The sequence below is a fragment of the Chiloscyllium plagiosum genome, chromosome 37 (assembly GCF_004010195.1).
Source record: "Chiloscyllium plagiosum isolate BGI_BamShark_2017 chromosome 37, ASM401019v2, whole genome shotgun sequence".
Lineage (NCBI taxonomy): Eukaryota > Metazoa > Chordata > Chondrichthyes > Orectolobiformes > Hemiscylliidae > Chiloscyllium > Chiloscyllium plagiosum.
The window spans coordinates 6,521,447-6,535,992 of record NC_057746.1 but is presented as its reverse complement, the minus strand read 5'-3'; the positions used below and the strand labels follow the sequence as shown (position 1 = coordinate 6,535,992).

The following is a 14,546-nucleotide window of genomic DNA, read 5'->3' as shown; positions in this document are numbered from 1 at the left end:
CCGATTTTATTTCCTATTCTTTTTCTCAACGGGTGGTAAATGGGATCGAAGTCATAGTGTTTGTTGACAGAGTTCTGGTTGGAATGCCATGCTTCCTAGAAGAAACGTCTGAAAACGAACCTTGCAGCTCAGCCATCAAACCTACATCCACTTCCATACATTTCTCGAGTGACTGAAAATTAAAATATATTTTAAAATGTGTTGTTTTCTCTTGAATTCGTACAAGTTTCAATTGTTTTATAATCTGAACAGTATGCTGATAATGCAATTGATATATTTGCATTCAGGTAGAAGAGGACATAATAGGCAGTTCAGTTTTGTACTGACTGAGATGTTCCCTCAGCTAGCATAGCCTGCGCAGAATTCAATCATTTCAAAACAGTGATTGCTGATGGGAACACTAAAAACTGAATGAAAGAATGATCACAATCATCACCAAAGAAGGGATACGTGACGGGATATCACACATTCGACTATGAGCGAAACAAGCAGCAACTAGAAGTTGAGGGTAAATAGTTAGATTTTTAGCTAACCATATTGTAAGTGGATAGCTATTCTCGGAATGAAAATTAACAATGTACTTGATTGAAAGCTGGAGATTATTTTAAAATATGATCCTGTTTATACTGAAAAGCACCTCTGATCAAGGTTTTTTTTCTCTTTTTTGTTGGAAAAAAATCGAAGATAAAGTAATTGGGGCAAAATTAAGTGTGAGAATAGGCATGTTGATAATTTATAGAGAAAATAGTGACTGATGTTTAATTTAGGTAATTTCATGAATATTGTCATGAATGACTGGAGGGACGTTCACAGACGTTTGCTCCGGCTTCAAAAACAGGGTCACCTACAATTTTATAACACATTAGAGACATCGATCTTGAGGAAATCAAGATGATATTTTTCTAATCTGGGAGAAAGTTTGTTGCACCGAAAATATCGAGAGCACTGTACCGCCTTTCGGGGGGATCACATTGATCCTGACACAAGTTAGCATCTGTACAATGAAACGCAACAATAAACTGTTAGACGCTAACTACATTCTTAACAAAGTGGAAGAAGTGACATTTCCTTACTGAGAGGTGGACACGAATCATAAACAGACCTAATGCTAAAGTTGTCCATACATTAACCTTTTGAGTTCAGTAGGTTAAAAATATGTTTCTCAACCGACCTGCAGATTTTAAAGAAGATGCAGCCGTAATTTTACAGAAGGTCCTGGGATGAATAAATGGAATTGCGTGTGCTAACTGCTAAAATGCTTTCCTGCTGGCATACAATCATAATCATAGTTAGTGGGTAACTTCAAATCATAACTGGGAATTCAATAGCATAAAAGTTTTTGCAATCATAGCAAAGTTGATAGTAACAAGCTCCAAGTGTTTTCAAAGAGATCGTAGGCAACAAGACAAAGAACAATTATTTAGTACTTGGAAGATTATGCATCATTAGGTAAAAGTCACGGATCTGCCAGGTGTTTTATAATGACAATTGAACAAATACTATAAGATCCACCAATGAATGTTATAACTGAAAAAAATATACAGTGAGATGGATCTCCAAAAACAAAAAAAATTCAATGTATTTTGTTACGTTGAGAAAGGAATGTGGGTTAGTATAGGTTAGGTGGGCTTGGATCGGCGCAACATCGAGGGCCAAAGGGCCTGTATTGCGCTGTATTCTTCTATGTTCTATTATAAACATCGATCTCGAGGAAATCAAGGTGATATTTTTCTAATCTGGGAGAAAGTTTGTTGCAGCGAAAATATCGAGAGCACTGTAACGGCTTTCGGGGAGATCACATTGATCCTGACACAAGTCAGCATCTGTACAATTAAACGCAACAATGAACTGTTAGACGCTAACTACATTTTTAGCAAAGTGGAAGAAGTGACATTTCCTTACTGAGAGGTGGACACGAATCATAAACAGGCCTAACGCTAAAGTTGTCCATACATTAACCTTTTGAGTTCAATAGGTTAAAAATATGTTTCTCAACCGACCTGCAGATTTTAAAGAAGATGCAGCCGTAATTTTACAGAAGGTCCTGGGATGAATAAATGGAATTGCGTGTGCTAACTGCTAAAATGCTTTCCTGCTGGCATTCAATCATAATCATAGTTAGTGGGTAACTTCAAATCATAACTGGGAATTCAATAGAGTAAAAGTTTTTGCAATCATAGCAAAGTTGATGTAACAAGCTCCAAGTGTTTTCAAAAAGATCGTAGGCAACAAGACAAAGAACAATTATTTAGTACTTGGAAGACTATGCATCATTAGGTAAAAGTCACGGATCTGCCAGGTGTTTTATAATGACAATTGAACAAATACTATAAGATCTAACAATGAATGTTATAACTGAAAAAAATATACAGTGAGATGGACCTCCAAAAACAAAAATAAAATCAATGTATTTTGTTTCGTTGAGGAAGCTTATTAATAATAAACACAACATGTAATGAATACGGCCTAGAAAGAGCGTACCAGCAAACTTTGCAGTCGTCTTTCAAAGTGTCAATTAATTTTTCTGCCCATTTGTTGCACTGACATTTGCTTACTGCTGCGAGGACTATCCAATGGTCCAGACTAAACTTATTAAAACGTGAAAAGAGAACGAAGCTTCAGTTATATGTAGAGAATGAAGTCCAGAGATTGTGCTCGTTATAGAAATAAAGCTCATGGGGAGCTGCAATTCTCATACTTAAATCGAAGGACAATGCAATTTTATGGTAACTGGCCAAAGTAACGAAACGTGATCTTCTTGATGCATTGATTTATTCTCGGTATGAAATCCTGGTAGCGTGAATAATGCCTTTCATAACGAAGCTAAACAACGAATGCACTGAATAAGAAAATGACAATGTATAGAGAGTGAAGAAGCTTGGATATATTTAGACCAGTATTACGGAAGTGAGAAAGATATCATAGATGATTAAAAATAATAAAACTACTTAATTTCACTGAATGTGCAAAGAAAATCAATTTCTAAAAGAATTTAAAGAAAGGAGATAACCAAAACTAAATGACGGGAGAAATACAAAAAAGTAGGGATGGAAGTGAAATAAAAACCTTTAACCAATGAATTCGTATTTGTCAGTAAGTATTTTGATTTACTGTAGGAATGGGGGATTGTGGATTCACAGTGTCGGGATGAGTTGAGGGAGGTAAATGCCACGAATTAGAACAATGACAGTTTGGAAAGTGGCAACCACAGGAATGAGAACATTGCCATCAGTTTCTGTTGACAGCGAGCTGATATATTCCAATGGCACATTGGCGCTCTGTGAACGGGACATGCTAAGGTTCTGGTGCTTTCTATCTTTCATGTTATTGAGCGACAAGGCATGCTGTATTGCAATGAGGATCCCTTAGTTTATCAAAATACAAATGTGGGAATATATATAAAAAAGTATAACTTATTAATGGACATGGGTAACATTATAGATGCGGCAAAGGCTAGAATTGATGCTAAAGAGATTGCATTATCAGTAATCAGCTCAGGGTCAAAGATAAAGTTGATATTTGAAGTTCAGCTTGTTGAGAATATTAATAAGGGAAGAGAAGCGTCTTCACATATTTGTAATAGAGTTTCATATGAGGACTGCCACGCCTTTGGCTTAAAAGTAATGGTCAGTGACGCAGGAAAATAAAGCTTAAAGATTTTCTTTTAATGTGGAAGTATTAACATGCAGCATATTTGACAGAGTGATTCTCAAATCCTGTTAAACCCAGTTACCCACTCCTTAAACTGTGAATAGGTGTGCGTAGAGACTGATCAACAACGGAAGTAACAAGGAGAAGGCAGTAAAGCAACGTGGTATCACCTGCTTCTCAGAACAGAACTGTGGCAGGAACGACTTACCAGAGACGCCAACAATAGCAAGGATGGGATAATAAATCTTTTCAATAATCCTAAGCGCCAGGTATATCCGAATTTCGAATGACAGTAATTCATAATATGTAGAAAGATGATCAAACTCCCACGAAAATCTCTTAGAAATTTAGGTAATATTCCAATGCATTTGCCTCATATTCTGAAACATTGATATTATATTTAAGTTATTTGTTGTGGGAATATGATCGACTGCGGTGACTTTCCAGTCTATCTCTTTTACATTTTCAACAAATGCTGTAACATTCCAACTATTTGCTTTCAAATTTTGACCCATTCTAATATTTTTAGCTACTGGCAGATTCCAATCTACCCTCTCTGTTGCAAGACTTGCCAGTCCTTCAAATGCCACAGGCGACAATCTTGATCGCACTATAGAAAAGCACTAACTAATAAATCCTTATATAATAGATATGTTTACAATAAACAGCATCTGATTACATCATTTGGGTCTATAGAGACAGATATTTATCACAGTTACTAAATAAACAGATATTTTAAACTCGTTTATATCCAAAGCTATGTGTTTCAGAACAAGGCAGAATATGTAACCTGCCTGAAAGAGATAGCAACTGGTTCCTGGTCAAAACGGAAAAGGCCAGATGATTATTAAATATGGAAATAGTGGCAGAGAACCCGAAGGTTTGCGATTGTTACACATTGCCCAACAAAAATTATTGCATCACATGAGTAGCTGCTGTTGACTCTAAATTTCAATATTGGTTAAAATTGTGACCAGAATCTCGCATTTCTTCGTTTTTAAATAAATCATGTTCACAACTGACAATCACTATGGAGAAGAGTTTGTGTTCGTGCGTGTTTTGGTAAATATAAAACTTACAGAAGAAACAAATTTTAGCCTATAAAAGTATTTCATATAAACATATTAAAATAGGAACTGGAGTATGACTTTCTTTACTTTGGGCTTGTTTCACCATTCACTATGATCATGGTGGATCAACCAACCTAACCAACCAAGCCGTTTCCCCTTTTCATCCATATTGGTTGATTCCTTTTATCTCCAAGTGATATCCAGATTCGTCTTGAAAGCATAGAATGCTTTTGTCTCGATTGTTTTCTGTGACAGCCAAAATCACAGCCATACCACTTTCTGGTTTAGAACCACTGTTCTGAATGGTTACCCTTGTATCATTAGACCCTTTTTCTAGACTCCAGTCATGGGGAACTCCCCATTCTGCACTCTGCCTGGTCCTGTCCAAATTTTATAGTTTTCGATAGGATTGCCCATGGACTTTTTTTTCAACTCCAACAAATATAATCCTAATCAATTCAACCTCTCCTCATACATCAGTCCTGCCATCCTAGGAATCAGTCTGGTCAATATTCTCTGTACTCCTTTGACAGCAATAACATCTTTATTAAGATAAGGTGAGCCAAACCATGCACAAAATTCCAGGTGTGGTCAAATCCGCTAAGTAATAATAACAACGTACCTTTTGTCTCCTTATGTATGTATTGTACCTTCAGTGGATGGTACAGGAAGACTCCCAGATCTGGTATGCACCTTCCTGTTTCTCAATTGCTGTCCATTCAAATAATAATCCATCTTCCTACCTTTGCTCAGTAAGTACACATTTAACGTCACTTTTTTCGACATTATATTTAATCTCTACTCATTTAACCACTTAGCCTATCCAAATCATATTGAAGCGACATCATTCTCACAGCTACCTGTTGTCTGCACATTTGGAGAAATTCCATTTCGTTCCCTCATCTAATCATGAAAATATATTGTGAACAATTGGATTGCATACACTGATCCCTGAAGGACCCTACTAATCATTGAATGCTGTACAGAGATAAAATACCCATTTATTTATACTCTTTGTTTCCTGTCTGCCAACTAGTATTCTATCCCAATATAGTACTTCCACTTTCTTGTGCTTTAATTTTGTGCGTTGATCTCATCTGTGGAACTTTGTGGAAGGCCTTCTGAAACTCAAAATAACCTACATCCATTGGCTCACCTTCATTAACTATATGAGTTGCATCCTAGAAGAATTCCACCAAATTTGTCAAGTATGATTTCCCTATCCTCACTCTACTCTGGTACTCTTCATTTCTGGCATTGTTTTCTATGCCATTGGCTGTTAACTATTTTCTAATAGACGCTAACATTTTCCCCACTATTGATGTTATGTTGACTGAAGCATAGTTGCTCGTCTTCACTCTTCCTCATTTTTAAAGTAGAGTTTGACATGAGGTGCACTTGAACTCCGCAGTATGTAGAATTTTGCGAGATGACCACCAAAACATTGACTATTTTCACTTTTGGTGTAACTTCTTTAATAGTCTAGGATGAATATTGCTGGAAATGTGTTGCTGGAAAAGCGCAGCAGGTCAGGCAGCATCCAGGGAACAGGAGAATCGACGTTTCGGGCATAAGCCCTTCTTCAGGAAATTCCTGATTCCTGAAGAAGGGCTTATGCCCGAAACGTCGATTCTCCTGTTCCCTGGATGCTGCCTGACCTGCTGCGCTTTTCCAGCAACACATTTCCAGCTCTGATCTCCAGCATCTGCAGACCTCACTTTCTCCTCTAGGATGAATATTGCTTGGCCTGCGATTTGTTTATCTTCAATCGCAGCAATTTGTCTTTTGTCTGATAATATTTGTTTCTTTCAGTTCTTCCCTCTTACTGAAGCTGGTGCTCCTCGATTTTCAGGTATGCCATTTGTGTTCTTTGTAAACTAAGCCAATGTAGTAATTAGTTGGTCAGTTATTTATTTGTGCCTCATTATAAATTCTCCTGGTATATCTACAGAAACTTGTTTACTGTATTTTTTGTGTTACCCAATTGTCTCTTTATCCCTTTTCAGAAGCAATCCCATTCTCCTCCATTGCCGAATTCTAAACTGCTCCCAACCCTTAGGTCTAAATTTTTACCTGGTCGATTTTTATGCCTCTTCCTTGAATATAATGCAATCTCTCATTTTGTCTGCAAACTATAGTTTGAATCCTCTTTTTGTTTTACTTGTGTACCTGACATAATTGAACTATGATTTGGGTTGATCTTTGTGTTTTTCTAATATCAGCCATTCTCATTCCCCCGTTTTAATTTGCTCTCTTGTGGGCTCTTCAAGGAATTGGCCAAGAAACCCATCTATGGAGTTACTAATATGTACCTCTAATTTTCTATTCAATGCAATTTCAAACATTGCTCCTACAGTTTTGCGAGTTTATCTGCAACCCTGGAAATATATTTTCCCCTTGGCTTCTCTTGGTTTGGGGATATTGGTGAGGCCTCTTCTGGAATACTGTGTCCAGTTCGGGTTGCTCCGGTGTAGGAACTATATTTTAAGCTGGAGAGGGTTCCGAAGAGATTTACCAGGATGGTGTCGTGTATGGGAGATTTGAGTTACAAAGGAAGACAGTTGGGCTGGGACTTTTTTTTACTGGAGCATAGGGAGTTGAGAGATGACCTGACAGAAGTTTTCTAAAATAATGAGAGTTATTGATAGAATTGATAGTAGTTGTATTTTCCTCAAGATGGGGAATTTCAAGACTGCAGGTACATTGTTAAGGTGAGAGGAGAGAGATTTAAAAAAGGCAAAAGAAGCAAATCTTTTTACATAGTGGGTGGTTCATCTGTGGAATGAACTTCCCGAGGAAGTGGTAGATATGTGTACAAGTATAAAGTTTCACAGACCTTTTGATGGATACATGAAAATAAGAAGCGTTTGAAGGGATATGAGGCAGGAACAGACACTTAGGATTAGCTGTTTGGTGTGGACCCAAGAATCTGTTTCCTTGCTGTATGCCTTATTTCATCAGGTCACCCCTTAGCCTGCGACACTCTAACAGAACGAATTCCAGTTTGTCCAATTTATTTTTGCAGTTAATGCACTGCAATTCAGGCAACATCCCTGTAAAGATCTTCTGCACTCTCTCCAAACCCTTCAACTCCTTCCTACCAGAAGTATTCGCAATTGTCCAAACATATCAATTCTGCATTGTCTGAGTTATTAACTTTTGCTAGTATTGCATTAAAACAAATTAACCAGCAATGCAGCTCCAATACCATCTCCTTTTTGTCTGTCCTTCCAAAACACTGAATATCCCTAGATATGCCCATCTCTGGTCTCGCTGCAGCGATGTGTCAGCAATTCCAAAAATATCATATCTGTTATCATCTGATTGCTCTGCTAATTTATCCACATTGTTGTGAATACTTTACGCATTAAGGCACAAACCTTCAGACCTGTCTATTTTTAACATCACTTGTTCCATTCCCATTATTTTTCACTGCATCCCAGTTTGACCCTGGCCCTTGGTTTCTCTGAAAATCACTTTCCTTTTTTCCAGTTATGTCTTTTGTTCTTGTCTGGGATTCACCTTTCTCTGACTTTTTCCATTGATTCAAAACCCCTGCCGTTTTAGTTTAAATACCAACTTTGTCCTTCAAGCAATTACTCCCACTAGGACATCTATGCCAGTTCTACCCAGATGGACTTCGTCCAGTTTGTCCTGATGCTATCACACCTACAACCGGTCCTAATGCTACAGAAAGCTGAAACTACCCCCTTCATATCAGCTCCTTACAAGTGCTCATTTGATACAGCCTGCTATTTTTATTCGGACTAGCAAATGACACTTGTAGTCACATAGTACATAGAACAGTACAGTTAAGCTCTTCAGCACTTCAGCCCACATGCCTATGACAATCATGATGCAATTCTCAACTAAGCCCATCCAGCTGCACGTCTCATTTTCCTCTATTCCCTGAATTTTCGCGTATCTGTCGAAATGCCTCTAAAACTTTGGCATTGTATCTGCTTCCACCAGCTCCCCAGCAATGCATTCCAAGGAACTGCCACCCATCCTCTCTGTGAAAACTTATCCCCATGCACCTCTTAAATTTCCCTCATCTCATCTTAAACCTTATATTTTTATTTTCAACCCCGGCAAAAGGAATCTAAATATTCATTCTTCTCAAATTTTTATCTAATTTCATCAGGTCACCCCTCAGCTTGCGACCCTCTAACAGAAAGAATTCAAGTTTGTTCAACCTATTCTTGTAACTAATACACTCCAGTCCAAACAACATACTTGTAATCATCTTCTGAATTCTCTCCAAACCTTTCAAATCCTTCTTGTAATGTGGTGATTAGAACTGTTCGCAATTGTCCAAATAAAGTCTTATAAAGTTGCAACATGACTTGACAAGTTTACACTCAATGTCAAGGCGATTAAGGCATGAATGTTGCACACATGCTTTACCACCTTCACCACTTGTGTGCCACTTTCAAAAAGTTATCGACTTGCACTCCAACATCTCTCTGTTTATCAACGTTTCTAAATGTCTTGCCAATTTACTGTATACTTTCCTATTACATGTGCCCTAACAAAATTTATAATCTCACACTTGGCCGGATGAAACTCCTTCTGCCATTTCTCCATTCAAGTTTCCAGCTCATAAAGTCATAGAGTCATATAGAGACAGGTCCCACGGCACAAAATTGGCCATGCTGACTAAAATGTCCATCTGTGCTAACCTCATTTCCCTGCATTTCGTCATATTCTTCTGAACCTATCCATCTACTTGTTCAAATGTCTTTGAATGTCGTTAATGTACCCGCCTCAATGACTTCCGCTAGCAACTCATTCCATAAGCCTACCACCCTCTGCATGAAGAAAAAAGTTCACCTCAGGTTCCCATTTATTCCTTCCCCTCTTAACTTAAACTGATGCGCTCCAGTTCTTGATCCCTCAACCCTGTGATCAAAGACCGATTGCATTAAACTTATCCATGCGTCTCGTGATGTTACAGAACATAGAACATAGAACAATACAGCACAGAACAGGCCCTTCGGCCCACGATGTTGTGCCGAACATTTGTCCGAGCTAAAGCACCCATCCATGTACCTATCCAATTGCCGCTTCAAGGTCACCAATGATTCTGACTCTGCCACAGCTTTGCATCATATCTAACTCTCTTTGCAGCCGACAACAGCCCTCCTCACTATCCACAACTCCACCAATCTTCGTATCATCTGCAAATTTACTAACCTACCCTCTTCGACTCCCTCTTCCAAATTTCCATGAGATCCACGTTCATTGTCCAATGTTCTAAAGGAGAGAGTCCTAGCTTGACCAACGCTTCTCTTTAACTCAGTCCATTGAATCCTGGCAACATACTTGTAAATTGCTTTTGCACTCTTCCCAGTTTAATAATACACTTCCTCTAGCAAGGTGACCAAAACTGAAGACAATACTCCAAGTGCAGCATCACCAACGTCCTGTGCAACTGTAATGTAACTTCCCAACTTCGATACTCAGTGCCCTGACGGATGAAGGGCAGTGCCAAAAACATCTTCACTGCCCAGTCTACCTGTGACTCCAGTTTTAGGGAACTGTGAACCTGAACTCCAAGCGAGAAGTGTGGCACTGGAAAAGCACAGCAGGTTAGGCAGCATCTGAGGAGCAGGAGAGTCAATATTTCGAGCATAAGCCCGACATCACCAAGAGTTAGAAGAAGCAAATATTTCTGTATCAATATTCAATTGATATTGTTTTGAATTTTAATCTAAGGTTAAATGGGGGAAAGTTTAAAGGAGATGTGAGAGGCAGCTTTTTTAAAAAGGGCCAGCATGGTGGCTCAGTGGTTAGCACTGCTGCCTCCCAGCACCAGGGTCCCAGGTTCGATTCCAGCCTTGGGCGACTGTCTGTGTGGAGTTTGTACATTCTCCCTGTGTCTGCGTGGGTTTCCTGCGGGTGCTCCGGTTTCCTCCGACAGTCCAAAGATGCGCAGGTCAGGTGAATCGGCCGTGCTAAATTGCCCATAGTGTTAGGTGCATTAGTTAGAGGGGGGTGGGTTACTCTTCGGAGTATCAGTGTGGACTGGTTGGACTGAAGGGCCTGTTTCCACACTGTAGGGAATCTAATCTGTCCTCTTTTCTGCTACACTCCTTGAGACCCAACCATTCGCCATGAAACTCCTCCTTTGATTTGACTTTCCAAAATGCACACCTCACACGTATCAATATTAAACTGAAATTGCCATTTCTTGGTCCACTTTCCTTGCTGATCAATGTCCTGCTGCAATTTCGGATAATTTTCCTGACTGTCAATGATACCGCCTACTACTGTGTCATCTACCAATATTCTAATCATGCCTGTATATTCCCATCCAAATCATTGACATAGATAACAAACAGCAACCGGCCCTGTGCTGTCCCATGTGTCACTCCACTTTCACAGGCCTCGAGCTGGACCAGCATCCTTCCACTATTACCCTCTGCTTCCTTACATTAAGCTGATTGCGCATCCAATTTGCCACCTCTCCTTAGATTTCATGCGATCTCACCTTCCAGAGCAGCCTACAACGTGGAAGCTTATTGAAGGCGTTACTGAAATCCATAAGGAGTAATTCCACCGCTCTGCCCTCATCATCCTTCTTGGTCACTTCATCAAAGAATTCTAACAAATTTGTGAGACATGATCTCCCACGTACAAAGCCATGTTGACTATTCCTAATCACACCCTGACTTTCCAAATGAATCATATCTTATTCCTTGGAATCTTGTCAAGTAATTTACCTCCCGCACATCTTAGGCTTACTCGTCTGTAATTTTCAGGATTTTCTTTGCAACCTTTCTTGAAGAAAGGGTCAACGTTTTCTACCTTCCAGTCTCCCAGGACCTCACCTATGCTAAATGCGATGTAAACAAATCAGCTAGGGACCCCAAAATTTATTTTCTTGCTTCTTGCAGGCTTCTTGAATACATCTAGTCAGAACCAAGAGATTTATCCAACTTCATATGTTCTAACATGTCTAACACCTCCTCTACTGTGATACAGACTGTCCTCAGGATATCATCACTAACTTCCCCAAATTTCCAAGTCTTTACGTCTTTCTCCACAGTAAACAGAGAGAAGAAATATTTGTTGAGAACCTCACCCATGTCCTGCACCTCGACACATACATATCCACTTTGGCCCTTCGGGGCGGGGGTGGGGGGTGGGGGTGTTCTATTCTTTCGCTAGGTATTCTTTTTCCTTTAATAGACTTTACGATTCCCTGTACATTAATCAGTCTTCTCAGGCAAAGCTATGTCATGCCCCTTTTCGCCCTCCTGATTTCCTTCTTCAGCAAACTCATGTATCACTTACATACCTGCTGGGAATACTTTGATCCCAGTTGCCAGCACCTGAGTTATGCCACTTTCTTTTTTCTGGTCAAAACGTAATATCAGTGGTCATCCAGGGTTCCCTATTCCTGCCAACCTTGCTCTTCACTCTCATAGGGACATATGTCTTTGAACTCTAGCTGACACATTTTTGAAAACTTCCAACTTTCTGGAGATGCCTTTGCCTGCAAACAAACTATTCCTATGAACCGTTGCAAGCACCTAACCAATCTCATCAAAATTCGGCTTGTCCCAGTTGAGAACTTGAACTTGTGGGCTAGCTGTCTCCCTCTCCATAACTATTTTAAAATTCATGGAACTATAGTCACTGGTCTCAAAGTGCTCCCCTACAGTCACCTGAGTCACCCGTCCTACCCTAGTTCCCAAGAGTAGGTGGAGTGTTGCCCCTTCCCGATCTGGTCTATACTCTGCTGCGTTCGTTGGCGTACTTCCTCACGAAAAACAAATCCACGAATTTTCATCTTATCTGTAAACTTTGTTTACCAAACCACTGACATTCTCACCTGAATCATTTACATACATTATAAACAACTGAGGTCCCAGCACTGATCCTTACCGAACATCGCGGTTCATAGACACGCCACCCTCCCCCCCACGAACCCACCCAAGTCAGAAAGACACCTTCTGTCTTCTATGGCGAAGCCACTTTTGGATCCAAGTTGCCAACTGACCATAGTTTCTACGTAATTTAATTTTCTGGACTTTGACTTTTCCCATCGGGTGCAACAGAAACCATACAGCAACATTCCAACTCCATTTTGAAATGACTACAATTGACTTTAGAATCTTCAGAAACCCAGCTTTTACATGAAATATCACTTGTCATTAAACCAAGAATCTAGCATTCGTTCGATTCCCACTATTCCTGCGCTCTCTAGTACATGTCCAATTGTAAACATTTATGCACACCAATGTCAACATACATTTCAGACTCCTGTATAATTAATCGATAATTTATCATTTTTATTTGTTTGTTATTCTTGCTAGATCTCAAAACAAGATGTATCAAAAGAAAAGTTCAAGCTACTTTTAAAGTCTCAGTTCCGTAATAACAAAAACCTGAATGAAATGGAGTAAACATATTGTTCAAGGTAGTTTACTTTAAAGAGCAATCTCCTTACAGCATACACCTCGTTGAAAGGCCCACATATTGTTACACTTTGATAAAAAACGCGAACTGCACAAACATTGACAATCATTCATTGGAACATCTATCCCTATGCAAACTTGATTAACCCATTGCAATTCTGGGCCGGGAGATTTGGTTTCAAGTCCTATCTGTTTGAAAGGTGAATAAACTGCTGACTCTCGATTCCACAGAAACATGTTCCCCTTCTTTCACTGCTGCAGATTTATTTCCTTCCCTGATACCTCCTTTAGAGTCATAGAGTCATAGAGATGGACAGCACGGAAACAGACCCTTCGGTGCAACTCATCCATGCCGACCCGATGTCGCAACTTAACCTAGTCACATCTCCCAGCACCTGGTGCATATCCCTCCAAACCATTTCTATTCATATACTCACCCAGATGCCTTTTAAGTGTTGCAATTGTACTAGACTCCACCACTTCCTCTGGCAGCTCATTCCATACACGTACCACCCTCTGCGTAGAAACGTTGCCTCTTAGGTCCCTTTTATATCTTTCCTCTCTCACCCTAAACCTATGTTCTCTAGTTCTGGACTGTCCCACCCCAGGGAAAAGACTTTAGTCTATTTTTCCTATCCATGTCCGTCATGATTTTTAAAACCTCTATAAGGTCACCCCATAGCTGCTAAAGATTTCTGAGTATTTTCTTCTCCTGCAACTGGTCATCCACTTAAGTGCTCAATTAGTTTTGGGATGTCCAATCTCATTACATTGAATGTGTATTCATTTACTCACGGATCTAGCCTTTCTGGCATCTGTAGTGATTGGACTTAAGTCAGTTAAATGGGCATCATAGATATTAGTTCCCTGACTGGGGCTGTTAAACAGAGAATCTTAGCTGACAGACATAAACAAGATTGTCAGAGTTCACTCTCGGAGCTGGCTTTCGGCTAGTTCGGTCAGTGTCATGTTCTACCCACGTGTAAATAAAGGGGGACTCAATGACGGGTACAAGACTTCATGGAATTATTTCGGCATCAACATGTTAATTTTGGAGAGGTTCACACAGACAGTTGACAATTTGTGGCATTTATGAGTTGGTTTATTGCGCACGTGATAGTTTATTGTGTTTATTCAGAAGAAGGTTAAGACAGGATACACTAATTAATTAGATTTCAAAAGTAGTGCTACACTGCAGTTTAGTGAACCTGAAGCTGTCCTGTACAACTGAGGAACAGGTTTTGAAATGGTGGCGTGTTCATCACTGTCATTGTGCAATGTTTGGTGCTAATGTCTAGTAGTATTTTCCTTTACTCTTAGCTCAGTCTAATATAGGGGAACGACAGGTTTTTATGCAAGAAAATTATAGCATGTTCCCTTGGGGTTCTCTATATCCTTC

At 39.5% G+C, this 14,546-nt stretch overlaps 1 protein-coding gene across 1 annotated transcript in view; it reads left to right on the top strand.

The window, feature by feature from the left end:
* The window catches only part of LOC122541208 (antigen peptide transporter 2-like), a 97,343-nt gene extending 84,208 nt beyond the window's left edge, over positions 1-13,135 (top strand). Inside the window, exon 8 of the mRNA XM_043677832.1 lies at positions 13,046-13,135. Coding sequence (XP_043533767.1) covers positions 13,046-13,135 — 90 coding nt within the window. The remainder of the gene's footprint in view (positions 1-13,045) is intronic.
* The last annotated feature ends 1,411 nt before the right edge of the window (positions 13,136-14,546 follow it).